This window comes from Dromiciops gliroides, chromosome 1 (genome assembly GCF_019393635.1).
Source record: "Dromiciops gliroides isolate mDroGli1 chromosome 1, mDroGli1.pri, whole genome shotgun sequence".
NCBI lineage: Eukaryota > Metazoa > Chordata > Mammalia > Microbiotheria > Microbiotheriidae > Dromiciops > Dromiciops gliroides.
Window position 1 is genome coordinate 385,582,113 of NC_057861.1, and position 27,320 is coordinate 385,609,432.

Consider the following 27,320-nt stretch of genomic DNA (forward strand, 5'->3'; position numbering starts at 1 on the left):
CAAAGAGTGACATGGCCATACCTATGCATAAGAAAGATTATTCTTGCATCAGTCTGATTGAAATATGGTTCGGAACCCCTGTTATTAGGATATTATGGGGGTGGGGGAGAGTTCATTTGGACATTTGGGCATGTAGTGGCATTTAGAATAGAGGAGATCCAATCAGAAAATGTTGTAGAAATGGAATCCATAATACTTGATAACTGTATATGAAAGGTGAGAAACCACTTTTGAACATGGGAGACTAGATAGATATTGATACCACAGATCATAAATGATCATAAAGAAGCTCATGTTTGGGAGAAAATATAGACTTGCATTTGGGTCCATTCAGTTTGAGGTGCCTGTTTAATTTATATCTTTCTTTGACAATCCAATTCAAATGTTATTTCCTTCAGATATCCTCTGATTCCTTCTTCCCTATCTCGTCCATCCATCGTTCTGTTTATGAGTTGTGATTTCATCCATCCTTCTCTCTACTAATGTAGACTTCCATCTTCTTGTTACTTTAATAGAAAGAAAGCCTTTGTGATTTATTGTGACTGGAAAAAAAAATTTCCTAGTGGCCATCCCTTTAGTGATGAGTCTTTCTAAACTTAGGTTGGTTTTCAAATGAGTCCATTCAAGACCCCTACAGTCCCTCCCTGGGCTCCTCATTGAAGCTTTTCTAGTTTCTACTAGAACTTGTACAATGCTCAGGTAACCTTCAGGACTCAAGATCACCTCCATATTATCATGAAGCATCAGAGAAGGACTTTAGTAGAAGAAGAAGAATACTCATTTATATAGCCCTTCAGTTTACCAAGCACTCACTCAGAGTTTTACTGAGCTACAGTTGCAAATTGCATCATCCTCATTTTGCAAAAGAAATTAGAAAATAAAGTGTCTGTGTCATATTTATATATGAATGGCACAGTCTTTCTGTTGAGCTTGGATCGTCAACACCTTAACTCCTTTGTTGTGAAATTTGGGATTCTTGATGTCATTGTTTCCCAAATAAATTCCAGTTATCAGAGCCTTATCCTATTCATTTGAAGACTTAATATCTTGTGAACATTAATGTTATTCGAAGAGATATCATAGGGCTTCAGCCCATTGTAACTATTGAATAGCCAAGTGTGTAGAGACCGCAGCTGACACCAGAACTGCAGCTCCTGTTGTCTTTCCTTTTTCTCTGTATCCAAAAAAGGAGCATTTGATTCCCAGCCCCTCCCAGGCACCTCTGTATTTCTCTCTAACTTTAGTTGAGAGCATTTGTGATGAGTTTTCTCTCCTTCGCTGCAGAACAAGTCACCATCCTCTGATTCTTCCTTTGTTTCTGAAGAAGATGGGGGTCCTTCTGACCAAGAATGATCTGACCAAGATCATTCCTTCTACTTGTGTTCTTTATCTGATCACATTCAGAAAGCCTGTCCTCATCATTGGCTAGCCATTTCCAATACTTGCCCCCTCTGATACTTTAGGTTTTTTTATGAATTGGTTTCTTGCCTAAGCTTTCCTTATAAGCAGAGGCCTTCTCTATTCTTTTTTCTTTTTCTTTTTTTTTTTTTTTGTGAGGCAATTGGGGTTAAGTGACTTGCCCAGGGTCACACAGCTAGTAAGTGTTAAGTGTCTGAGGCCGGATTTGAACTCAGGTCCTCCTGACTCCAGGGCCGGTGCTCTATCCACTGTGCCACCTAGCTGCCCCAGCCTTCTCTATTCTTAAAAAAAAGTTTCCCACAAGCTCTTCTCTTATTCTCTTATCCCTTCCATAGGCAAACTCCTACAAAAGATTACCTGTATCTTACTTCTGCTTCAGATTTATCCTTTTCACAGTGCTCAGCACACACTCCTTTCCATATGCCTCTCATAATCCAGACATACTGGCTTACTTGTTATTCCTCACAGAGTGCCCCTTCTCCTAACTCTTTGCCTTTGTACTAGCTATCCCCTGTGGCTGGGATGCTCTCCTTCCTCACCTGCCTCTCGGTTTTCTTCAAGATTGATTTTAAATTTGACTTTCTACAGGAGACTTTATCTTCTACAATTACCTCCCATTTACTCTATTTAAGCCCTCATTTATTGCTTCTTGCCTGACTGACTTCTCTTTTTCTCTTTTGTTGAAAGTAGTGTTCTGCTTCCTCCTTCCTTGCCAACCTCTCTCTGTCTCTGACACTTTTACACTTATTATTTTATTTTATGTTATGATTATTGATACTTATCACATCTCCCTATGAGAAAAAAATTGGAAAGCAGCTTGTTTTTTTTTCTCTAAAGGTTAGCAGAGTGCTTGGGTCACAGGTATTTAAATAAATGTTTGCTGAATACATGAAATCACTAATCATAAAAGAAATATATATATAAAAAGCTTTGCACCCAGAAAATTGGTAAAGATGACAAAAAAATAAATTTTTGTTAAGGTTGGAGGGATGGAAGGAAGGCAGGCATGCTACACTATTGGTCCAGCTATAAATTAATCCAGTAGTTCTAGAAAATTTAGAATTATGTGAGAAAAGTGACTGAACTGTTTATGTGTCTGGCACATCGTAAGTGCTTAATAAATGCTTGTTTACTTCCTTCCTGTATCTACCTTCCTATGTGACCCTAGGTAAGTCACTTAATCTCTGTTCACCTCATTTTCCTCAACATTAAATGGGGATAGTAATAGCACCTGCCTCACAGGGTTGTTGTGAGGATTCAGTGAGATAATCATTGTAAAACACTTAATACAGTTCCTGGTGTGTAATAGATGGTAATATAATTGCTTATTCCCTTCCTTTTCCCACTTCCCTTCCCTGTATGTACCCTCCTTGATCTGCTACTCCTTTACTGCATGTAAACCCCAAGAAAGTTAAAAAACAGAAGATTCATTACATACCAAAATACTCCTGGTGCTACATCTTATTATGATAGGCAAAAATCTAGAAGCAAAGTGGGTGCCATCAGTTGGGCTGGGAAAAAAAGCATATGTGAATATAATTAAATATTTTTGTAAAATAAGAACAAATATGAGGAATTCAGAGAAACATGGCAGTTTCTATGAACTGATTCAAAGATACAAATAATTAGAACTAGAAGAAAAGTGTTTATGATAACCAGAAAAGAATATGGAAGAGACATTACAAGACATCTGTCAAAATCTGAGTAATTTTGACTACCTCTCTTGGTTTCAGAGAATAGATAATGAAGCACACCCTAATTTCTCAGGCAACACTGTGCCCCTACCATTTGGCTATCTTATGGTGTCAGTATATTGCTTTCCAAAATGGTTGTACTAATTCATAGTTCTACCAACAGTGCACCAGTTTGCCTGTTGACTCTTCCTCTCAATGTCATCTTTGTCAATTTTTAGGTTGTGAAGTAAAGCTTGAAGGTTGTTTTGATTTTTATTTCTCATTATTAGGGATTTGGACCATTCTTTCAAGTGGTTGCTAATATTTTGCAGTTCTTTTGAGAACTGTTCCTATACATTGACTTTGGGAAATGACTTTTGGTCTTTATAGCTTCTTAGGATTTAGTAGATAAGGCATAGTTAATTTGGAACAGTTTGGTGGAGACAGTAGGTTGTTGGAAATTGGTGAAATAATTTTCACATATTTGAATTTCTATAGACTGGAAGCAGAGCCCATGGTTTGCAATGTTAAATCCAAGAATTATTTTAAGGCAGTAAGCTAAGTCACTTTTGGTATAAGAGACAGTGTAGATGAAAAGATAAGTTTTTATTTTTTATGTAAAATTAATTATCAACAAACACAAACATTTCATTATATAATGAACAAGAAAGGACTATAGAAACTGAACTTTGCTTCTACTTTTTAAAAGATTCTATATTAAATTTACTAAGATAGTAATAAAATTGCCCTATTTATATCCCTTTCCAAACTTCTGTATATGTTTATTTGTGTATTTATTGTATTTTTGCAATAATTCTGTTAATGCAATTAAAAAAAATTTTTTACCACTAACTTCTAGCCTCTACTCCCCCCACCAAGAAAAACCCTACAAATCCTCCCTTATAACAAATTTGCATAGTGTAGGAAAACAAAAAAGCACATTAGTAACTGAAAATTGACTTCTGAAAATGTAAGTCTCATTCTGTGCTTCTGTTCTATCAATTTTTTTGTAAAGGGGTAGAAAGCATGCTACCATCACTGTACATCACTGTATTTTCTCCTGGTTCTACTCTTCACTATATATCAGTTACTTTGAATCTTCCTAGGTTTCTCTGAATCCAAATTATTATTTCTAGGGATAGTGCTTGGGTCTGTCATTTCTGTTGTATAGAGAACCTCCTGGTGTGAAAATTGTCTCTGCTAGTGCAAGTCATTGTCTTCTCTGCAACTTAGAGTATTTCCTAGAGTTTCCTAGGGTATTGACAGGTTAAGTGAGTTACCCCTAGATACATGCCCAATGTGTCAGGCAACACCTGCCAATGTCTTCCTGAAGTGAACACCAGACTTATGTCCACCGGACCCCATGATTTCCTTGTCATTTCTTACAGTATCATAATGTTTCAACCACATTCATTTATCTTTTGTCTAGGCATTCCCCAGTTGGTGGGCATCCATTTTTTTCTAGCTATTTGCTAAAAACAAAAAGTGTTCCAATAAATATTTTTTACGTATGGGTCCTTTCTCTGTCTTTGACCTTTTTACTCACTCCTGTACCTAGTGGTATCATTAGTTGAGAGAGTATATGCAGACACTGAGGTGCAAAGAGCTCAAGTGACTTGTCAATACTTGCACAGCAAGTGAGTGTGTCAGGCATGGTTTAGATCTGTCTTTTGACTCCATGTCCAGAACTTTAACTACTGAACCCATCTCCTTAAATTACCATCACATTCATTTTGCTTCAGGAATTATTTGTTTTACCTAGGTGCAGAGAAGCATTCTTAAACCACCTATGTACACAACATTAAGCTCCAAGATAACATAGTCCATTTTCAAATGATTGTTCATTGCCAGTAGAAATCTATTTTGTCTTTTATTCTTCCTTTTTACTTCTATATATCTGTCCCACATGAATAATTTCTAGTTTTCTATGTCTACAGAAACCTAGTTTCTTTTTAAAAATTTCTAATTTTCTTAAAACATTTTATGGAATTGGTTATTTCCTGCAGGTAATTTGCAGTCTTCTTTAAAGGCATCTAAAATACCAGAACACTTAAAGGAGGATAGTTCTGAAGCTTCAAGTCAGGAGGAAGGTGGGTAAAGAAAAAGAAGCTTTTCTTATTTATTGGCAGAAATTGAGTCTGGCTTACAAGTCATAACTTTTTTTAAAGTGATAAACTTAAGTTTAATGCTTCTGGTTCAAAAGGTTGATTGCTAAGTGTTGAAAATTTGAAAGCTTATAAAGGAAATTAGTTTGAACATTGAATTTAGCTTAGCACAGGAGGATATGAAGAAAAGCAGGAAAAAAGCTGTGCTAGCTGACATTTATTTCGGGCTTCAGGGTTTGCAGTGTGCTTTTCATGTCCACTTATTTGAGCCTTGATACAACCATAGTAGTTTATGTGTAGTAGTTTCCTTATTTTGCATAGAAAGAAACTAAGGCTGTGTTTGTGATTTGTCAGTCCTCACCTTTCTGAGGGTCAAAGGCAAGATTTGAACACAAATCTTTTCCTTACTGACCCTTTTCCCATTGTACTATTTTGCTTCTAGAAATCCTCATTGGTCTTCTTATGACACATCTTCCTTTTCCTTTTTTTAGTTGGGTTCAGAATATATGCATGCTAGCTTTTCCCAGAAATTTTAAACTTAGAAATGTCCCGTGTTTAGGTACATTGAACATAGTAGGTCATTGTGCTCATAAAATGGAGTTACTCCTGTCCTCTTGACCATGTAACTGGTATGATCTTTGTCTCTTCTTCCCATCATCAGTCATTGATGGAGCATTTGGTGTATTAGGTTACTGATGAGCATTTTGGTTTTTTTTTTTTCCCCCTTAGATGTTTTACAACACACAACAATCCACAAGAAACATACTGGAAAGGGTCCTGTAGTGAAGTAAGTACTTAAATTTCTTTAAATATGATTTTTCCATGTACTTTTAATCAATATCCCAGTGAGTTTAAATGTTACAATTTAATCATTATTAATAACAATATTTTGTTTGGAGCAAAATTCTAAAAAGCATAATATAGATATATCCTTTCTTTCTAGATCTGTGACAGTTTCCATCTCATTTTCTGAATGACAACATGATACTCTGATTTTTCCCCCAAGAATTAAACTTGAGGCAAAATGGCTTCTAAATTTAAATGCATTCCTGCTCTGCATAGCCATTTGCTTCATTTTGTGGTAATTGAGAAATAGGGTTTTCAGTTAATTTGACCTCGCTTGATGATTCAACAACCTGAAGATTAGGTAGTTATTTATATAGAATCATGAAATCTTTAAATCTGCTAAGATCTGCCAGAACACTTCTTTTTCAAATGAAGAAACAATCATAGCAAATAATTGACTATCTAAGATCATACAGGTAGAGTTAGTGGCCAAAGACCTTAGGTGTCTCCTGGCTGCAAGTTCAGTATTCTGTTTCTCCAGAATTGGTTATTATATTCATATCCAGCCATAGATTGGGCAGTTTATTTTTCCTAGGGATCTACATTCTTTAAAATTGCAACATAGGGGGCAACTTGATGGCACAGTAGGTAAATCACCAGCCTTGGATTCAGGAGTACCTGAGTTCAAATCCGGCCTCAGACACTTGACACTTACTAGCTGTGTGACCCTGGGCAAGTCACTTAACCCTCATTGCCCCCCCCCAATTACAATATAAATCTATAATTTCAATATAAAATTTCAATTTGGCAATTTAAAATTGGTAAGAATGATGAAAAACTGTAGTAGATAAAGAGCTAGCTCTGGACTTGGGGGGCTTGAGTTTGTCATGCCTGTTGCAGATACTGGTTAGAGGAATCACTTAACCTCTTCATGTCCCAGTTAACTTTATAAGACATTAAGTTGCAGAACAAATGCAGATCTATACAAGTAGCAAGGAGCTTATTTAGAGGGTGCTCCCAATGAAGTCATTGGTATAATCAACAGAACATTAGAGTTAGATGTTCTGAAAAAGTAAGCATTTGTTCATTTATATAGTCCTTCAGATTACTTTAGCCCTGGTATACTTTAAAAGGGGAAAAATTCAGAGAAGTACAAGCTATCAAATGGGACCATGTCTTGATCTCATTAAATTCCCCTTTTATGGTTTTCAGATATGACTATTAAAGTGAGGAGATAAGGCTGTTGATTTCTCCTTGCCGTTTATGGGGAAAATCTCTATTATCTTTATATCTATAATTTAAGTATAATTTCCATTAAAAGAAACCTTTAAAATATCCTTTTACCCCTCAAAGAAGTGTAATTTATGAAAAGCAAGTACAATAATGTCTTATTTATCTAATTATCTTAGAAAATTACCTTTCCACATGAATGAATTTTCCAGATAATACAAGATTATTCTTTTTTTGGTCAGGTGGCTAATTTTATTTTTTTAAGTTATACATGTGTAGTCATGCAAAACATTTTAAGATTAATCAGTTTGTAACAGAAAACAGACAAACTTAAGAAAAAGAGACTAAAAATATGCTTCATTGTGTATTCAGACACCATCAGTTCTTTCTCTGGAGATAATGGATTGCATTTTTTATAAGTCCTTCAGAGTTGTCTTGGATCATTGCTTTGCTGAAAATAGCCAAGTCATTCACAGTTGATCATCTTACAATATTGCTGTTAATTTGTATACAGTACATCTCACTTTGCATCAGCTCATGTAAGTCTTTCCAGGTTTTTCTGAGAGTATCCTACTCATCATTCCACAATTACTATTGCTAACTGAATTTCCCTCCATCCTATTATTCTCTATCTCTTTTTACCCTTTCCCTCCTTGAAGGTGTTTTGCTTCTGACTGCCCCCTCCTCAAGTCTGCTCTCCCTTCTATCACTTCCCCCTGCCCCCGCCTTTATCCCCTTCACCTCATATTTTCCTGAAGGGTAAAATAGATTACTGTACCCAATTGAGTGTGTATATTATTCCCTTTTTGAACCAATTCTGATGAGAGTAAGGTTCACTTACTCCCCAGCACCTCCCCCATTTTCCTCTCCACTCTATAAGCTTTTTCTTGCTTCTTTTATGTGACATACTTTATTCCATTTCACCTCTCCATTTCCCTTTCTCCCAACGCATTCCTCTCTTAATTTTATTTTTTTAAAGATACCATCCCTTCATAACTTAATTCACACCTGTGCCCTCTAAGTATACTCCACCCAACTACCCTAATAATGAGAAAGTTCTTATGAGTTACAAGTATCATCTTCCTATGTGGGAATGTAAACAGTTTAACCTTTTAATATCCCTTATGATGTATTTGAAAGTCATATTTTTCTATTCAGCTCAGGTCTTTTCATCACGAATGCCTTGAAAGTCCTCTATTTAATTGAATTTCCATTTTTTCCCCTGAAGGATTATACTCGGTTTTGCTGGGTAGGTGATTCTTGGTTGTAATCCCAGTTCCTTTGCTCTCTGGAATATCATTTTCCAAGCCCACTGATCCTTTAATGTAGAAGCTACTAAATCTTGTGTTATCCTGACTGTGGCTCCACTATACCTGAATTGTTTCTTTCTGGCTGCTTGTGATATTTTCTTCTTGACCTGGGAGCTCTGGAATTTGGCTATAATATTCCTGGGAATTTTTATTTTAGGATCTCTTAAAAAGGAGGTGATCGGTGGATTCTTTCAATTTTTATTTTACCTTCTGGTCTAAAATATCAGGCCAGTTTTCCCTGACAATTTCTTGGAAGATGATGTATAAGCTCTTTTTTTTTTCATGGTTTTCAGGTAGTCCAATGATTTTCAGATTATCTCTCCTGGATCTATTTTCCAAGTCAGTTGTTTTTCTTTTCTTTTTTTTTCCCCCAGGTCAGTGAGGGTTAAGTGACTTGCCCAGGGTCACACAACTAGTAAATGTTAACTGTCTGAGGTCAGATTTGAACTCTGGTCCTCCTGAATCTAGGGCTGATGCTTTTATCTACTGCACCTCCTAGCTGCCCATCAGTTGTTTTTCTAAGGAGATACTTCATGTTGCCTTCTATTTTTTTATTCTTTTGGTTTTGCTTTATTGTTTCTTGATTTCTCATAATGTCATCAGCTTCCATTTGCTCAATCTTCAATTTTCAGGAGTTATTTTCTTCAGAAAGCTTTTGTGCCTCCTTTTCCATTTGGCCAATTTGGCTTTTCAAGGCATTCTTTTCCTAATTGGCTTTTTGTAGCTCTTTTACCATTCAACCTAGTCTGTGTTTTAAGGTGTTATTTTCATCAGTATTTTTTTTGTGTGTTTCCTTTACCAACCTGTTGACTTGTTTTTCATGATTTTCTTGTATCACTCTCATTTCCCTTTCTATTTTACTTTATTTTCAAAGTCCTTTTTGAGTCCTTCTGTGGCCCGAGACCTGTGTCATTTGAAAATACATGGGAGTGCCTATCTTTGTTCTAGGTTTTAGGGAACTTAGCTGGGGTTTCTAATATATTGCTACTTATAAGTTAGAGGCTCTAGCACCAGTCTTTGACATTAAGCATTTATTAAAGCATATTAAATGTTAGTAAAGAGAAAGCATATGCCTTCCAAAGTTCAGAAGCCCTACATTACCTAGGATAGTGAGAGAGTGAGGGGGCCACATGGCTGCCCCCTCCAGCGTCCCAGCCAAGAGAGTGAGTCAGAGAGCATAAGCTCCCTCCAGTCTGGAGGAGAGGCAGCCCTTACACACTGCTCAAAGGTAATTGCATAGCATCATTCAAATCAATTGGTTTATTGGACTTAAGAGTGGTCCATATTAAAATGAACAGTATGTGCTGAGGTCAGAGTCCAGAGGACAGATTCTCTGAGGGGAAAGGCTTTCAAGTAGGTGTGGTTTTAATCTCTATTGTCCCTATTCAGGGTCCAAGGTCCAACTTCACTGACTCTGGGCTGGTCTTAAAAGAGGTAGGCAAGGCTCCAGAATTAGGTCCTCAAGTAGGGGGCCTCTAGCACCCCCAAAACCCATTATTTTCTCACAGACCAATTCATATTTTTCTTGGAAGCATTGGATATAGGAGCTTTGACTTTATCTTCTTCTGGGGATGTATTTTGATCTTCCTTGTCACCATAGAAACTTTCTAGGGTCAGCATTTTTTCCGGGTTGCTCATTTTCCTAGCCTATTTCTTGACTTTTAACTCTGTTAGAGTGGGGTACTGCTTTCAGGGTGGAGGATACACTGTCCCAAGCTTCAGGGTGTTTGTGCAGCTGTTTTCAGAGATATTTCTAGGGATTTGTAAGTTTTTCGTTCTTCCAAGGTAGTATGATTTAAGGAAAGGTATATTACCACTCTCCTGGCCTGTGCTCTGGTCTGCAAGCAACCGCAGGCCTGCTTTTCTGCCCTGGAACTATGAATGAACTCCTGCTCCACTGTGGCTGCAAGCCCCAGTGTGCTTGTGCTCCTCCCCTGCCTGGGACCACCACCCAAGACCGTGACCTGGATCTGAGTATGGGCAGAGATCCCTGTAATCTCCTTCTGGCCAATTTTTCGACCTCTTTACTGTCTCTGGGCTGATTTCCAGAATCAGTTACTGCTGTTGCTGCCGATTCAGAGGCTCTCAAGGCCTACTCCTGGTTTGCTGTGGCTGAGGCCGGGTCTGCACTGGGGTTGGGTCTGCTACTTCGCAGCCTGTATTGGGTTGCACTCCACTATTACCCCGGTACAACAGATCTTTTCTGCTGACCTTCTAGGTTGTCTTTGGCTAGAAAACGATTGCATTCTTTTTGTGGGTTCCGCTGCTCCAAGAATTGTCTTATGGCATTATTTGAAGGCATTTGGAGGGGGTCTTGAGGAGAGCTCAGGCAAGTCACTGTCTTTCCTCCATCATCTTGGCTCCACCCCCCCATACAAGATTATTTTTTAACTTTTTAAAAAAATTTTATTTTATTTTTTAAATTATGAAAGTATTTTATTATTTTCCAGTTACATGTAGAGATAGTTTTCAACATTTGTTTTTATAAGATCTCTAGTTTCAAATTATTTTCCCTCCCTCCCCTGCTCCCCAGACAGCAAGCAATATGATATAGGTTATATATGTACAATAACATTAAACATATTTTTGCATTAGTTGTGTTATAAGAGAAAAATAAGAGCAAAAAGGAAAAACCTCAAAAGAGAAAAACAACAGCACCAAAACCAAAAGAAATATTATGGTTCAATCTGCATCCGTATTCCACATTTCTTTCTCTTTTTTTGTGGATTTGGAGAGCCTTTTCCATCATGAGTCTGTTAAGGGCTAAAATTCTAGCTAGTCTGTCTAAAATATCTAATGAGTGGTCGCCAATAAATTATAAGCTTTAGCAAGAGTTAGACTTTTAAGCACTTATTAAGGAGAATAAGAATTTGGTAAAGAGAGAGAAAGGCCTAGATTCCTATCTGTTAAAGGGAGAGCACATTTCTAGCTCCGCTCTCCACCAGAGTCCAAAGGAAAGAGCCCCAGAGCGAGCGCCAGTCTCTTCCTTCCTCCTCCCACTAGCCCGCGTCACTTCCTGACACCAAAGAAAAGACTCCTGGTCTTGCCCTCAAAGACCTTCGCTTCATGGGTGGAACTCTTCTACAGTAAGTCTCCAGCAGGTGGCGTCATTCCAATCGTTACAAGTCCTTTGGAACTATCTTGTACCATTGGATTTCTGAGAAGAATAAAGTCTATCACAGTTGATCAACACATAATGTTGATGATACTGTGTACAATGTTCTGGTTCTGCTCATCTCACTCATCATCAGTTCATGTAAGTCCTTCCAGGTTTCTCTGAAATCTGCCTGCTCATCGTTTCTTACAGCACAATAGAATTCCATTACATTCATATACCACAACTTGTCCAGCCATTCCCCAGTTGATGGGCAGCCCCTCAATTTCCAATTCCTTGCCACCACAAAAAGAGTAGCTGTAAATATTTTTGTATATGTGGGTCCTTTTCCCTTTTTTATGATCTCTTTGGGAAAAAGACCCAATAGTAAGTGGTATTGCTGGGTCAAAGAGTATGCACAGCTTTATAGCCTTTTGGGCATAATTCCAAATTGCTTTCCAGAATGGTTGGATCAGTTCACAACTCCACCAACAATGCATTAGTGTTCCAATTTTTCCACAGCTTCTCCAACATTTATTATTTTCCTTTTTGGTCATTATTAGCCAATTTAATAGGTGTCAGGTGGTACCTCAGAGTTGTTTTAATTTGCATCTCTCTAATCAATAGTGATTTAGAGCATTTTTTCATATGGCAATAGATAGCTTTGATTTCTTCATCAGAAAACTGCCTGTTCATATCCTTTGACCATTTCTCAATTGGGGAATGACTTGGAGTATTATAAATTTGATTTAATTCCCAATATATTTTAGAAATGAGGCCTTTATCAGAAGTACTGGCTATAAACATTATTTCCCAGCTTTCTGCCTCCCTTCTAATTTTTGATGCATTGCTTCTGTTTGTACAAAACCTTTTTAATTTAATGTAATCAAAATCATCCATTTTGCATTCCATAATATTCTCTATCTCTTCTTTGGTCATAAACTGTTCTCCTTTCCAAAAATCTGAAAGGTAAATTATTCCTTCTTCTCCTAATTTACCTATGGTATCACCTCTTATGTCTAATTCATGTACCCATTTTGACCTTATTTTAGTATAAGGTGTCAGATGTTGGTCTATGCCTAATTTCTGCCATACTATCTTCCAGTGTTCCCAGCAGTTTTTGTCAAATACTGAGTTCCTATTCCAGAAGCTTGGAGTCTTTGGGTTTATCGAACAGTACATTACTAATGTCATTTACTACTGTGTCTCCTGTGCCTAGCCTATTCCATTGGTCCTCCACTCTATTTCTTAGCCAGTACCAGATAGTTTTGATGACTCTCGATTTATAGTAGAGCTCTAGATTTGGTACAGCTAGCCCACCTTCCTGTGCATTTTTTTTTCATTATTTCCCTTGATATTTTTGACCTTTTGTTTTTCCAGATGAATTTTGTTATTATATTAGCTAGGCCTATCCATGTGTAGTTGAAATTTTTCCAGTTATTTAGATCTGATTTGATTTGTGTGAAAAGTGTTTTGTAATTGTTTTTATAGAGTTCCTGGGTTTGTATTGGCAAGTAGACTCCCAAGTATTTTATATTGTCTACCATTGCTTTAAATGGAGTTTCTCTTTCTATCTCTTGCTGGTGGACTTTGTTGGTCATGTATAGAAATGCTGATGATTTATGTGAATTTATCTTATATCCTGCTACTTTGCTAAAGTTGTTAATTGTTTCAAGTCATTTTTGAGTTGATTTTCTAGGATTCTCTAAGTATACCATCATATCATCTGCAAAGAGTGATAGTTTTGTTTCTTCCTTGCCTATTCTAATTCCTTTAATTCCTTTTTCTTCTCTGATTGCTAAAGCTAACATTTCTAGTACAATATTAAATAGTAGAGGTGATAATGGACATCCCTGTTTCACCCCTGATCTTAATTGGGAATGCCTATAACTTGTCTTCATTACGTATAATGCTTGCTGATGGTTTTAGGTAGATTACTGCTTATTATTTTAAGGAAAGCACCACCTATTCCTAAGCTCTCTATTGTTTTTATTAGGAATGGGTGCTGTATTGTGTCAAAAGCTTTCTCTGCATCTATTGAGATAATCATATGATTTTGGTTAGTTTTCTTATTGAGGTGGTTGATTATGTTGATAGTTTTCCTAATGTTGAACCAGCCCTGCATACCTGGTATAAATCCCACCTGGTCATAGTGTATCATCCTGGTGATCACTTGCTGTAATCTCTTTGCTAATATCTTGTTTAAGATTTTAGCATCAATATTCATTAGGGAAATTGGTCTATAATTTTCTTTCTCTGTTTTTGCTCTGCCTGGTTTTGGTATCAATACCATATTTGTGCCATAAAAGGAATGTGGTAGAACTCCTTCACCTATTTTTCCAAATAATTTTGAATAATATTGGATTTAATTGTTCTTTAAATGTTTGGTAGAATTCATTTGAAAACCCATCTGGCCCTGGAGATTTTTTCTTAGGGAGTTCATTAATGGCATGTTCAATTTCTTTTTCTGATATGGGCTTATTTAAGGAATTTATTTCCTCTTCAGTTAACCTGGGCAGTTTGTATTTTTGTAAGTATTTATCTGTTTCATTTAGATTGTCAAATTTATTGGCATACAGTTGGGCAAAATAATTCCTAATTATTACTTTAATTTCCACTTCATTTGGTGGTGAAATTACCCCTTTCATTTTTATTACTGGTAATTTGGTTTTCTTCTTTCTTTTTTTTAATCAAATTAACCAATGGTTTATATATTTTATTGGGTTTTTTTTTTCATAAAACCAGCTCTTAGTTTATTGATTAATTCTATAGTTTTCTTGCTTTCAGTTTTATTAATTTCTCCTTTGATTTTCAGAATTTCTAATTTAGTATTTAATTGGGGATTTTTAATTTGTTTTCTAGCTTTTTAAGTTGCATGCCCAATTCATTGATCTCCTTTCTCTTTTGGTTAACCATTTTTGATAAGGGTTTTTCTAAAATGTATTACAAACTTTTCTGCATTATTCAAGCATGAATACTACTCTGTAAGTGAAATGTTAGTATAATCCTGAAAAAGCTAATCTTACATTGACCCTTGTAGCATACTTTTATTGATTTTTGTGTACTGATGGAAAGCAGTGGTACAGATAGCCTATAAAAAGAAATAAAGATGCTCCTTTGTTTTGTTTTTGTTATTTTTTTTTTACTTAACACATTTAGTTTAACCCAAGACCTATAAATTATATCACATAATGGAGAGTTGAAAGACACCCCAGATGCTAGTCCAGTTCTTGCCTGAGGCTGTCATCTCTATAGTGCCTCTAAAAATTGATTATTCAGCCTCATCTTTGGAGGCAAACCATCTCACAATAGCTGGAATCGTTAAGAAGTTTTTCCTTATCAAGCAAGAATCTAACACACTGTTCCTAGTTCTGTCCTTTGGAGTGAAGTAAAACCAGAATTCCCTTTCACATGCTATCCCTAAGGGGCAGCTAGGTGGCACAGTGGATAAAGCACCAGCCCTGGATTCAGGAGAACCTGAGTTCAGATCCAACCTCAGATGCTTGACACTTACTATCTGTGTGACCCTGGGCAAGTCACTTAACCCTCATTGCCCTGCAAAAACAAAAAATAAAACACACATACTATCCCTAAAAGTAATTCAAGACCGCTATTCTACCCTTGTTGTCTACTCATTCCAGATTTAAAATGTTGTTATAACTGATCCTCATGGAATGGATTTGAGTTTCCACACTCTCCTGGCTACTTCTTAGAAACATTCTAGTTTGTGTTTCCAAAAGTATTGTGCCTAGAATTGAACACATGTTTAGAAAAGGTTCTAAGCATTTCATACTATAGCATTACGATGACTAACTTTATTCTTAACATAATTCTTTTTTAATTTTAATATACTTTTTGGTGACTTTTTTAAAAAATCACCTCCATTTCTGAATATCCTCTTGCCCCAACCATGCCCAAATAAGCTATCCCATGTTTTAAAATATATATATATCACAATTGGAGATTTTGAAGGGACCTCAGTGGCAATCTGTCTAGGTTAGACCTTTCAAAGGAATCACTATTGCAGCTTTTTGGATAAATGGTCATATAACCCTGGCTGATGACCTAGGGAAGGGGACCTTCCATATCAGGCCAGTTTGTTTATGGCAGCTCTCATTGTTACAAAGTTGTATGTGTACATTCCCTCCCCCCACCTTGGGTTGACATCAGACCTAAATTGATCCTTTTGCCACTTCTACCAGTTGTTCCTGTTTCTGTCTTCTGGGGCCAAACGTAACTAGTTTAATATCTCTTCCACCTGACAGCAGCCTGCTAGTAATTGAAGGCTAAACAATCCTCAGTTCCTTCAGCTGATCATGTGACATGGACTCAAAGCTCCTCATTGTCCTGGTTTTTCTCCTGGATGCTCTTTAGCTCACCCGTGTCCTTTGTAAATTGTGGCATCTGGAACTGAACACACAGCATCAGGTTGGGCTTCATAGGAGCAGAACAAAGTGTAATCATCACTTCCTGCTTCTTAGATCTGCCCCTTTTCATGTGTTCTAAGATCCCATTAGCTTTTTTTTGGCTTTACATCACAGGGCAGATTCATTCAACTTACACTCCACCAAAAACCCCAGTTTTTGTTTTGGTTTTAATTTAGATAGGCTGTTTAATTGTTTTTCCTTATTTTATACCTGTGAAGTTGATTGGTGGAAGGGGTGGGGGAGAAGGGGAGCAAGGAATTGAGGTCTGAGACTACATTTACTCTGTTGAATTACATTTTACTAGGTTAAGGCTAAAATGTCATAGCCTAGCAGTGTCAAACTCAAATAGAAATAGGGGCCACTAATCCTTACCTAAGGATCATTATGGGCCACATAATGATTGAGTTTTAAAATGTAATATTATTTATGTTTTATTTTGTTATCATTTTATTTAAATTTCCTATTACATTTTAATCTGGTTCAGGCAGTACTCAGAAGTTTTTTGGCCCTATGGGCCATGTTTGACACCTCTATTCTAGCCTGTCAAGATCCTGGATCTTGACTCTATCTACATGTTGACTGTTCCTTCCAACTTTGTGTCCTTTGCAGATTTAATGAGCTTGCCGTCCAGCACTTTATCCAAATTATTGTTAAAACTATTTTAACAGAACAGGGCCAATCACACATTCCTTTGTCAATATCTCCTTGCCCCAACCATGCCCCAGTAAATTATCCCATGTATGCCATGTATCCCATGGGCCAGAGCAGACCAGACCCTTCTATCCTTCACTGTCTCCCCAGATCTGTCCAAGCTGGTCTGGTGAAAGGATTTTCCTTAGATTCAAACAGATATCATTCTGTAATTTTTTTAGTTTATACTGCTTTTCTTACCCTCTTATTTGTGTGTTTTTAAATTTTTTTAAATTTAATTTTTTTAAAAAATTATAAAAGTATTTTATTATTTTCCAGTTACATATAAAAATAGTTTTCAATGTTTGTTTTCAAATTTTGTTTTGGTTCCAAATTTTTTCCCATCCTCCCTTCCCTCCCCCCTCCTCAAGACAGCAATCTTATATAGGTTATATATGTATAATCACATTAAACACGTTGCTTCATTAGTCATGTTGTAAAAGAAGAATCAGAACAAAAGGGGAAAACCTCATAAAAGAAAAAACAAAAGCAAAAGTAGAAACATTATGGTTCAGTCTGCATTCAGATCCACGGTTCTTTTTTCTGGATGTGGAGAACATTTTCCATCCTGAGTTCTTTGGTATTGTCTTGGATCATTGTATTGCTGAGAAGAGCTAAGTCTATCACAGTTGATCATCACACAATGTTGCTGTTACTGTGGACAATGTTCTCCTGGTTCTGCTCACTTCACTCAACATCAGTACACTTAAATCTTTCCAGGTTTTTCTGAAATCTGCCTGCTCATCATTTCTTATAGCACAATAGTATTCCATTGCATTCATATACCACAACTTGTTTAGCCATTCCCCAATTGATGGGCAGCCCCTCAGTTTCCAATTCTTTGCCACCACAGACAGTTGCTATAAATATTTTTGGACATTTGGGTCCTTTTCCTCTTTTTATGATCTCTTTGGGATACAAGCATAGTAGTGGTATTACTGGGCCAAAGGGCCCAGCCCCTCATTTGACTATGAGGGTTACTCCATTTCTTTTTCTTCTTCTTCTTCTCCTCCTCCTCCTCCTCCTCCTCCTCCTCCTTCTTCTTCTTCTCCTCCTCCGGTGAGGCAATTGGGGTTAAGCAACTTGCCCAGGGTCACACAGCTGGTAAATGTCAAGTGTCTGAAGCCAGATTTGAACTCAGATCCTCCTTATGCCAGGGCCAGTGCTTTATCCACTGTGCCACCTGGCTTCCCCCTACCACAATATGGCTTGTTCCAGGAGGGAGAACTTTTATTAATGCACCTAATATTTGTGTTCATTTTTTGAGGGACATTTTGTCACATTGTTGACTTAAAGCTTGCTGCTGACTAAAAAAAAGGAAAAAATAGGACTGTATTCTTCTAAAATTCTCATTAGATTTGGCCCAACTTTTACATTTTTATTTTGTCATCTAAAGCATTAGCTTTCTCTCTTCTCTTTTTTATCATTCACTGCTTTCTTCCAAGTTATTGATATTTTAACATAAGACCAGACCAGAGATGGTCATGTGGTATTCTTTTAGGTTGCCACTGGTCTACTACTCTTAAGATCTGGTTGTTAAACCAGCTTTTAGTCCAGTTGACTATACTATATTGTCCAATCAACATCTCCCCATTTTTTTTACAAGGATATAATGAGAGAATTTGCCAAGGGCCTTGCTGAAATCCAGATTTACTATATCTACAGTATTCCTCTGGTCTACCAGTCTAGTAACCCTGTCAAAAAAGGAAATAAGGTTAGTTTGTCATGATTTGTTCTTAGTGAACCCATGCTGGTTCACAGTGACTGCCATTTGACATTTTAAATTCTCATTAGCCATTCCTTTGATGGACTTAAAGAACCTGGAAGGACCTAGCAATTGGTTTGGTTTCTTAATCAATTTTAGAGTGCTAATTTATTCTATCCCCTCCTCACTTCTACTCTTTTCCCAGGATGGCCAAGGTCATCTTAGAAAAAAGTAAAGAATTATTTATAAGCAACTGTGTTTTTTCCACTCTGTTTACTTGCTGCTGTACAGCTCTTTCTACATATAGCAAGGGCACAACGATAGATGTGTAGTAAATGCTGAAAGCTAGATAAATGCTTAAGGGTTGAAAGGCAATTAAATATTTGAGTTTTACAAAACCCCAAACTCCAGAAAGACAAATTATATGAGAAAAGTTATTTAAATTGTTCTCACCCTTGGATACACCCATATTACGGGGTATATACCCCCAAGGATGTCAAAAGCAAATAAATTCCATTTACACTAGATATTCAGAATAATACTTTTTGTAAAAGTAAAAAACTAGAAACAGAATAGGTGTCCATTGATTAAGGAATGGCTGAACAAATTATAGTATGTGAATGTAATGTTACTGCATGATTATTCAGTCATCATGAATTCATTAAGCACTTTATATATACCAGGCATTATGCCAAGCTCTGAGGTTGCAATAAAAAAGCAAAATCCATCACTGCTTTCAAGAGTTTACATTCTAATGGGAGAAAACCACATATGTACATCAGTACATAGAAAATCAGTACAGAGTAGATGGGAGATAGGCTTAGAAGGGACTGCATTAACAGCTGGGTGGACCAGGAAGGGATTTGAATATAGTGTTAAAGCCAAGAATTCTTAGAGTTAGACATAAGGAGAAAGCATCACAGGCATGGGGGTTAGGCAGTGCCAAGACATAGACACAGGAGAGGGACCAGTGTGTGTGTGAGGAACAAGTAGATTTAGATTGTAAATTGCATGAAGAAAGGTGTTAAAAGATGGGAAAGATTAGAAAGGGCCACAATGTGATGAGCTTTAAATGCCAAGCAGAGAAGTTCATGTTTGACCTTCAAGGTAATATGGAATCATTGGAGCTCATTAAAGAGGGGTTGACATAGTCAGATGTGCACTTTAGAAAAATTACTTTGGCAAAGTATGGAAGATGGATTGGAGTGGAGAGAGACTTTTGAGGTAGAGAATCTAATTAGAAGGCTATTTTTGGAGTCCTCTTGAAAGATGATGAGGGCCTGAACTACAGTAGCAGCTTTGTGAATGGAAGAGGGAGGTGATGGAGAGAAAATGCAAGAGATATTTTTGAGAAAGAAATGAGAAGATTTGGTAATTGACTGGACATGTGAGGTGAAAAAAAAAATAGGTATGACATCAAGTCTGTGAACCTGGATGACTAGAAGAATAGTGATGTCCTTGACAATAACAGGGAAGTTCAGAACTGGGATGTGTTTGCAGGGAAAGAGAATTAAAAGTTGCATTTTGGACATGCTGAGTTTGACATGCCTATGGGACATACAGTTTAAAATGTTCAATAGGCACTATCACCATACATCAGAAATGTGAGGACTTCAGAGAAATACAGGATGTTTTGTATGAACTGATGAAGAATACAAAGAGCAGAACCAAGAGAAAACTATCCACAGTTACTAAAATAATATAATAAAAACAGCTGAACCTAGGTGCTAGATAATGACAAAGATTGATTCCAGAGGACAGATTTCCTCTTCAGAATGTCTAAGAACCCAAAGACCTGAAATTAGAGAGTGTATGCAACTATTGTTGTGTATACACTGTTAGATGTTGCTGTATTCATTTGTTGGCTGGCTTAACTTGTACATTCTATGAAGTCACAGATAATGGGGGAGATAACCTATGATGTAAAAACCAAGAATTCGTGAAACTTATTTTTAAAAATATAAGGGAAAAACCCTCAAACCTTTCCCTTCCACTTGTTGCTGAACTACAGGTTGTAAGAGTAAATATATGTTGATAATCATTAACAAATTAATTACTTAGGCAAAGAAAATGTCATGAAAGAAGTAGATTTCTTGAAGAATGGAATAATTATCCCTTCAGTTATCCTTTTGTGGCAATAGCATATGTTGTCTGAGTTTGAGTTAGTAAACCTGGGGAAAATAAGAGCCTAACTTCGATTCTTTTCAGTTTTTGTTAGTGCTAGCTAGAGTAATGCAGTGAATTTTCACCTCTAGAATTCCAAGCTGAAATTAATTAAATCATTCAGTGTATTTTCTTTTGTAGGCCATGCAATTATCTGAAGAGTGATTCATATCAAAATTGTGTTTGTTCCCTCATCCAGGAAAGATTCTTTTAATATAATAAATATTGAAAATTATAGTCCTTGAGTTACCTTTACTTTTAAACATGGTTATTTCATAGAATCAAAGAATTAGGGAATGAAGGGATCTTGGTAGTGCCTAGTACAGCCCTTTGTGAAACATTCACTTTTTTTTTTATCTTGGGGAGAAAAAAAAAGGAATAGTAGAAGCTAATGCATAGAATGAAATCCTAAAGAAATAGTGAAATAAAACATTATTTCTACATGAGTGAAATGGCTCCAGTGAAGAACTTAACTCATACTTGCCAGGTTTTTTGTTGGTTTGTTTTTGGTGATTGTGTTGGTAATGCTCATATGTATAGACTCCAGAGATACATGATAAGAAGGCAGTAGGTATCAGGTGTCTATGACACTAAACTTGAGACAGTTTGGCTGCGTCAGAAAGAAAGAACAGTGGTCTAGAATTTGAAACTGCCCGAGTCCTGGCTTTACCAGGCTTTATCTTGGACAGTACATTTAACCTTTTTTGGATCTCTGTTTCCTTATTGTTTAAATTAGAATGTGGGAGTGCTGTTGTTGTTAGAGTATGGGAGTAGATGGTTCCTAAGATTATTGCAGCTCTAAAACTCTGATCCTATAATTCATTTTAAGGAAACTCGCTGATTAGAGGGCCAACCTTGGAGTCAAAAAGACCCATGTTCAAGTCTACTCTCTGCCACATAATAGATGTAAGAACATATTCAAGTCACTTAACCAAGCAACATTTGAGACTAAGTTGCTGATCTCCTTTGGTTGGAGGATACTGTCACACTGTGTGAATCCCATATCAGTAAAATCCCAAACTTACTCAAAAAGATCTGAAGGATAACATTTTCCCCTCTAAGTATCCAGTCAACATCAGATACCAAGAGAATTTGTCAGGTGCCTACTATGTACCAGGCACTATGCTAAGGGCTAAAAATACAAAGAAAGGCAAACTCGGTCCCTGCCCTCAAAGTATTCACATTTTAATGAGGGAAGACAGCATTTTAAACAAGTAGGTACATTGTATGTACAGAGTAGAAGAAGGGTAATTGCAGAGGAAAAGGTAATAGCAGCTTAGAGGGACCAGGAAAGGCTAGATGCAGAAAATGAGATTTGATCTAAGTCTTGAAGGAGCCCAAAGAAACAAAGACATAGAGGTAAGAGGGAGGGGGAAGAAGCATGAGGAGGAGGGGAGCCTTGTAGCCTCCTTGGGCCAGTCACATTCCTTTGCCTTCCCTCCATCCTCTGCCTAATACCTTGGCATAACTCCACCCCAAGACCAAACCTCTAGAGATGACGATAAACTAATCAAATTCTTCCTTTACATCCCAGGGATTCTGAACCCCTGGTTTTAACTGAAACTGGTCTCTGAGTGATCTCTTAATTGTTAAATCTGTGGCCTTTTCTCAATTCTCATCCTTTTTATTTTATTTTATTTTTTTAATTTTGAAAGCTTTTGACACTGTTGGTCACCTTCTCCTTAATGCTCTTTTCTCTCTAGGTTTTCATGGCACTGATCTCTCCCAGTTCTCCCTCTACCTGTTTGACCATGATTTCTCAGTATCCTTTGTTGGATCTTCGTTCAAACCACACTCAATTACCAAGGCTTTAGTCTGGAACCTTTTTTTTCCTATTTTGTTAATATTTTGCTTAATGACATTATCTGTTCCCATGAATTGAATTGCCTTGTATGTATATGATTCTTAGGTCTATTTGTCCAAACCTAATTTCTCTCCTGACCTCCAGTCTCACATCTCCAACTGCCTGTTGGATATCTTTAATTTTCGATGTCCCGTGGACACTTGAACTCAACATGTCCAAAACTCAACTCCTTATTCCCCCAAAGCCCCTCTTAGTATTACTGTTGAGAGTACCATCATCCTTCCAGTCATCGCCTAGGCTTGCAACTTCATTGACGTCCTTGACCTTTCACTCTCCCCAAATCTTATTGATTCTATCTTTATGACATCTTTAAAATAAACCCCCTTCTCTTCTGACTCTACTCCTACCCTAGTGCAGGCCCTTATTGCCTCACACTTAAACTGACCTTCCAGTTGGTCTCTTTGTCTTAGATCTCTTCCTTGCTCCATTCTATCCTCCACTCAGCCATCAAATTGATGTTCCTAAAGCTCAAGTCTGACAATGTCACAGACCCACCAACTCCCCCACAAGTAAACTCCTACTAACCTCTAGGACAGACTATAACCTCAAGCCCCCCCTCTAAAAAGCCTCACTAGACTGACTTCCACATTGATTGCCCCCATTATGTTTCTTTTATACCAGGTGATCTCAAGCTCATTCCTTACTCCAGTAGAGCATATGGAAGAATTTTGCTGCATCCTTATATCCTAAAACAGGGGCCACTAGGTGATTCAGTGAATAGAGTACCAGGCCTGGAGTTAGGAAGATTCGTCTTCCTGAATTCAAATCCTGTTTGCCTCAGTTTCTTCATCTGAAAAATAAGCCAGAGAAGGAAATGGCAAACCATTCCAGTATCTTTGCCCAAAAAACCCTGAATGGGGTCACAAAAAGGCAGGACATGACTGAAGTGACTGAAAAACAAATCCCAAAACATTTAAATTTTGACAAAATAAAATTGTCTTTCTAAAACACCTTATACATATGTCTTCAAGCTTAATAGTGCTACTTACCATTGTTTTTTTCCAAAGGTAGTGATGACTTATAAGTCAAGAAAATGTCTTCCTTTCTTTATCATTATAATTTTAAGAACTGATGAACATACTTTTACCAAAAGGCTAAAGTACTAGAGTATATATGTGTGCACACTTCTGAAAATGCATTTTTATACACTCAAAGTTATTTATGGAACTTTAATTCCGTAAACATTTTATTTTATGTAGGAAAACATTTTATTCCCCTTTCCATTGGATGTCTGGGTTTGACAAATTAAAACAAAACTTGCAGCCTCAGTGACACTTTTGAGAACTTCCTTTAAAAGAATGTGGAGATATAACCTGTATTCATCCTAAAATTTCTGAGGAATACTTAGAATGAACTTTGGAGTTAAAGAAGAAAATGTATATTAGACTCTTATGAAACTTTCAAGCACTATATAAATATGTTATGTATTTATATACATACATACGTATGTATGTTTGTACACATTTGGACATAGGCATGTGTGTATATACATAAGGTGTGCATTGTGTGTGTGTGTGTGCGCATGTCTGTGTATATATGCATGTCATGGTTGTATGTCTTTATGTCAGAAGGTTTTAACACAAATCTTCCTGCATTTGAAGCCAGCTCTCTATCCACTATGCTATGCTGCCTCTCTCAAAATACCAAGTGAAAATTATTCCTATAACTTTTATGTATGAATAATGTGAGTATCTGATGAGAAGGTAGCATGGTGTAATGAAAAGCCAATATTCAAGTTGGCTGTGGGGCCACATGTAGGTCTCTTAATCTCTCACTGTGTCTTAGCAGTTCTCTTAGGACTAAAGTTGCCTTGATGCATTTAGTAGAGATTTTCTGATACTGTCATTGATCAAATCATAGCTCTGAGTCCACTAGCCCTTTCTCCCCACAAAAAGCAAACAACCAAACAATATTTTATTGTCATAGATATGTGCATTCAAGACATTTCTACAGCTTTTAGAGTTGTAGCTAATTTTTAGAACTTCTGTAATGAATGAACTTAAGATGGAGATTATGGAGTAAACATTATAATAAGTTATAAAAATTGCTAAAACTTAAGTGTAAACATTTTTGTTAGGAGGTGGGTTTTTTGCATTTAATTTGGGTGTGAAAATACTGAATTTAATAAATAATTATACTTGATTCCTATTTTGTTTGATTGTTCTTTTTGTATGTTGGTATTTTTAAGGTCTTAAAAAATGATGGAAGTTCCTTCCAGAAAGGGACTATATAGTTTCTTCACTTCATGAAAAATACTTTATCAAATGTTAAGAACTTAAAAAATAACCACTGCTCTCTTCCTTGACAGCACTATTGGTACAAGTTGTTCCTCATTGGATGGTCTTGCCCTACAACACTCTGAACAGAATGGGATGGTCATGGACTGGAGAAAGAAAGGCTGCATTCTGCAGCACCCAGAGAACTGCACAGCATTAGTAGACCAGGTATATGACCTTCTCTCCCCTCGATTGTTACCTCAAGATAAACATTACTACCCTCCTAGGATATTTTTAACTGGAAAAAAAATAATAAAACTAAAGTGACAGTTTTTTATTAGACATTTTATCTTGAAAAAATTAAAGCCCTGATTTTACACAGGAAGATGCACGTCTGGCTTTATAATAGTATATAGAGCTATGTAGTGAGAGTGAGAGACAGCTGAGGGAGACTTCACACAAATTTCACGTAATTGTCCATACTATAATAGGAATGCGAACTCATTGGTATGAATACAATATCTCTATTGGTATGGATGGCAGCTTCTCTGTGCCTTTTCCCTGTTGTACAGAATGTCTTTCGTGGAGGAATCCACCCAGTGCCTCTGACAGCTTTGAGTGATTGGGGGGGGGGGGCTGGGCAGTGAGGGTTAAGTGACTTTCCCAGGGTCACACAGCTAGTAAGTGTCAAGTGTCTGCAGTCACATTTGAACTCAGGTCCTCCTGACTCCAGGGTCAGTGCTCTATCCACTGCGCCACATAGCTGCCGCCTATTCAGTGATTTTAATGTCTCATTGGTATTGCTTACCCATTGGTAACAGGAATTTTGAAACTGATTTGAGGAAAGACATTCTTTTATTAGCACTTAACCTTAGTTTTTTAACACTATTTAACCTTAATGAAATAAAGAACAAAATGTAGAAGCAACCATGATGTGTTGGAGCTGATCTCAAGGCCAGAAAGACCTGGTTTCAAGTCCTGCCTCTGACATACTGGCAATATCCCCGGCAAATCAACATTCTAAGTAGCTCTCTAGGTCTGTACATTACAGATGAGGTGCCAACCTACATTGATGGAGGGAGTTTTCTCTTTTAGTTCCCTTTTTTCAAAAACGTCATAAGATCAGACAGCTAGGTGGCACAGTGGATAAAGCTGAGTTCAAAACCTGCCTCAGACACTTGACACTTACTAGCTGTGTGACCCTGGGCAAGTCACTTAACCCTCATTGCTCTGCACCCCCCCCCCAAAAGTCATAAGATCAATCCCTATGTCCTAAAATATAGAACAAAACAGAGAACTATATTTGGAGTCAGATTCCTTAAAAAGAAAATAATGAGTAGAGAAAGAAAAAAATAAAATATAATTAGATGGATTTTCAGGCACAAAAATAGGAAGGTCTATAACAATTGAAAGGATGATAGAAAATTATTTCTTTTCTCCATCTGGAAAACTAGCTTTGGGAACAGTTTTGTTTTTTGTTTTTTCCAGTACTACTCCACTTGCATTTCACTGTATATTTAAAAAACAAGGGGCAGCTAGATGGCACAGTGGTTAAAGCACCGGCCCTGGATTCAGGAGTACCTGAGTTCAAATCTGGCCTCAGATACTTGACACTTACTAGCTGTGTGACCCTGGGCAAGTCACTTAACCCCAATTGCCTCACTAAAAAACCAAAATAGAATATCAGATGTATCAGATGGCTTTAAATTCTGCAATATTGATTAAACTCCATCTATTTAAGGGGGATAGTGACTTGTGCTTAGAAAATAGGATAATCTTTTCCTTTGCCCTGGGTACTGAGGCTTTAAATTCAGTGATTTGCAACTTTTCTTCTGAATATGGTCAACAGAAATCTTTGTACTTCTCTTAGACCAGCATTAGCCTACATAAGCTGTTAACTCTCTTATTCTTGTTTTTAGTAATGAGATTGTTGGGAAAAGAAAATGGAACTGATTCAAGAAGGAAGAAGGTGGGAGGTCGGGTGGTGAGGCACAACTAGAAATTAGATATAAATGTTTTGCCATTGCAAGCTAGATTGTCCACAGTTATCTGATTGTCATTGATCTTCTCTTTTCTGATATATTGCCTTGATGTTGTTCTTCTAGCATGCAGCAGATAAATGGAGCTTATCTTCATTAAGTAAAAAGAAAGGAAAACCTCAAATAGAAAAGTAAGTTGAGTTTGTTACCACCTCTAATAAAGAACGTACATATTACAGACTGTACCTCCTGATTGGTAGAAAATGTAGCTCATGCATTACTATAAAACTAGTATTCTTTAGTTGAAGTTCTGAATACCTTAATTTGTCATTTAAAGGTATCATTAAGATAATTGTATAGGAAATGTTTGTATAAAACAGTTGTCCCTCAAATAAATTTAATGTAATGTACAGGGATAATTTTCTATTTGGTAGTTAGAGGGTGTGTGTGTGTGTGTGTGTGTGTGTAACATAAACAGTCATTAAGAAATATTTGTAATGTGTATGAACTTCAATTTAGGGAGAAAATTAAGAAGACTGACAGTAGATTGAACAGTAGAACTAATGGTGTTAGTGTTTCCACACCCCAGCATGTCCATGGAAGCGCAGTGAAAGGTCAGTGCTTTCTTGTTTTTGTTTTTGTTTTTTTAAACATAAAGT

The 27,320-nt window shown here is 36.9% G+C and overlaps 1 protein-coding gene across 2 annotated transcripts in view; it reads left to right on the forward strand.

Annotated features, from left to right (window-relative positions):
• Window positions 1–27,320, forward strand: part of ZCCHC2 (zinc finger CCHC-type containing 2) — an 89,475-nt gene that overhangs the window by 43,074 nt on the left and 19,081 nt on the right. Inside the window, exons 7-11 of one of the 2 annotated variants that reach the window (XM_043964881.1) lie at window positions 5,099–5,182; window positions 5,927–5,984; window positions 24,775–24,910; window positions 26,788–26,852; window positions 27,181–27,275. In XM_043964881.1, the coding sequence (XP_043820816.1) occupies window positions 5,099–5,182; window positions 5,927–5,984; window positions 24,775–24,910; window positions 26,788–26,852; window positions 27,181–27,275 (438 nt within the window). The remainder of the gene's footprint in view (window positions 1–5,098; window positions 5,183–5,926; window positions 5,985–24,774; window positions 24,911–26,787; window positions 26,853–27,180; window positions 27,276–27,320) is intronic. The other variant, XM_043964882.1, reaches the window with a different exon arrangement.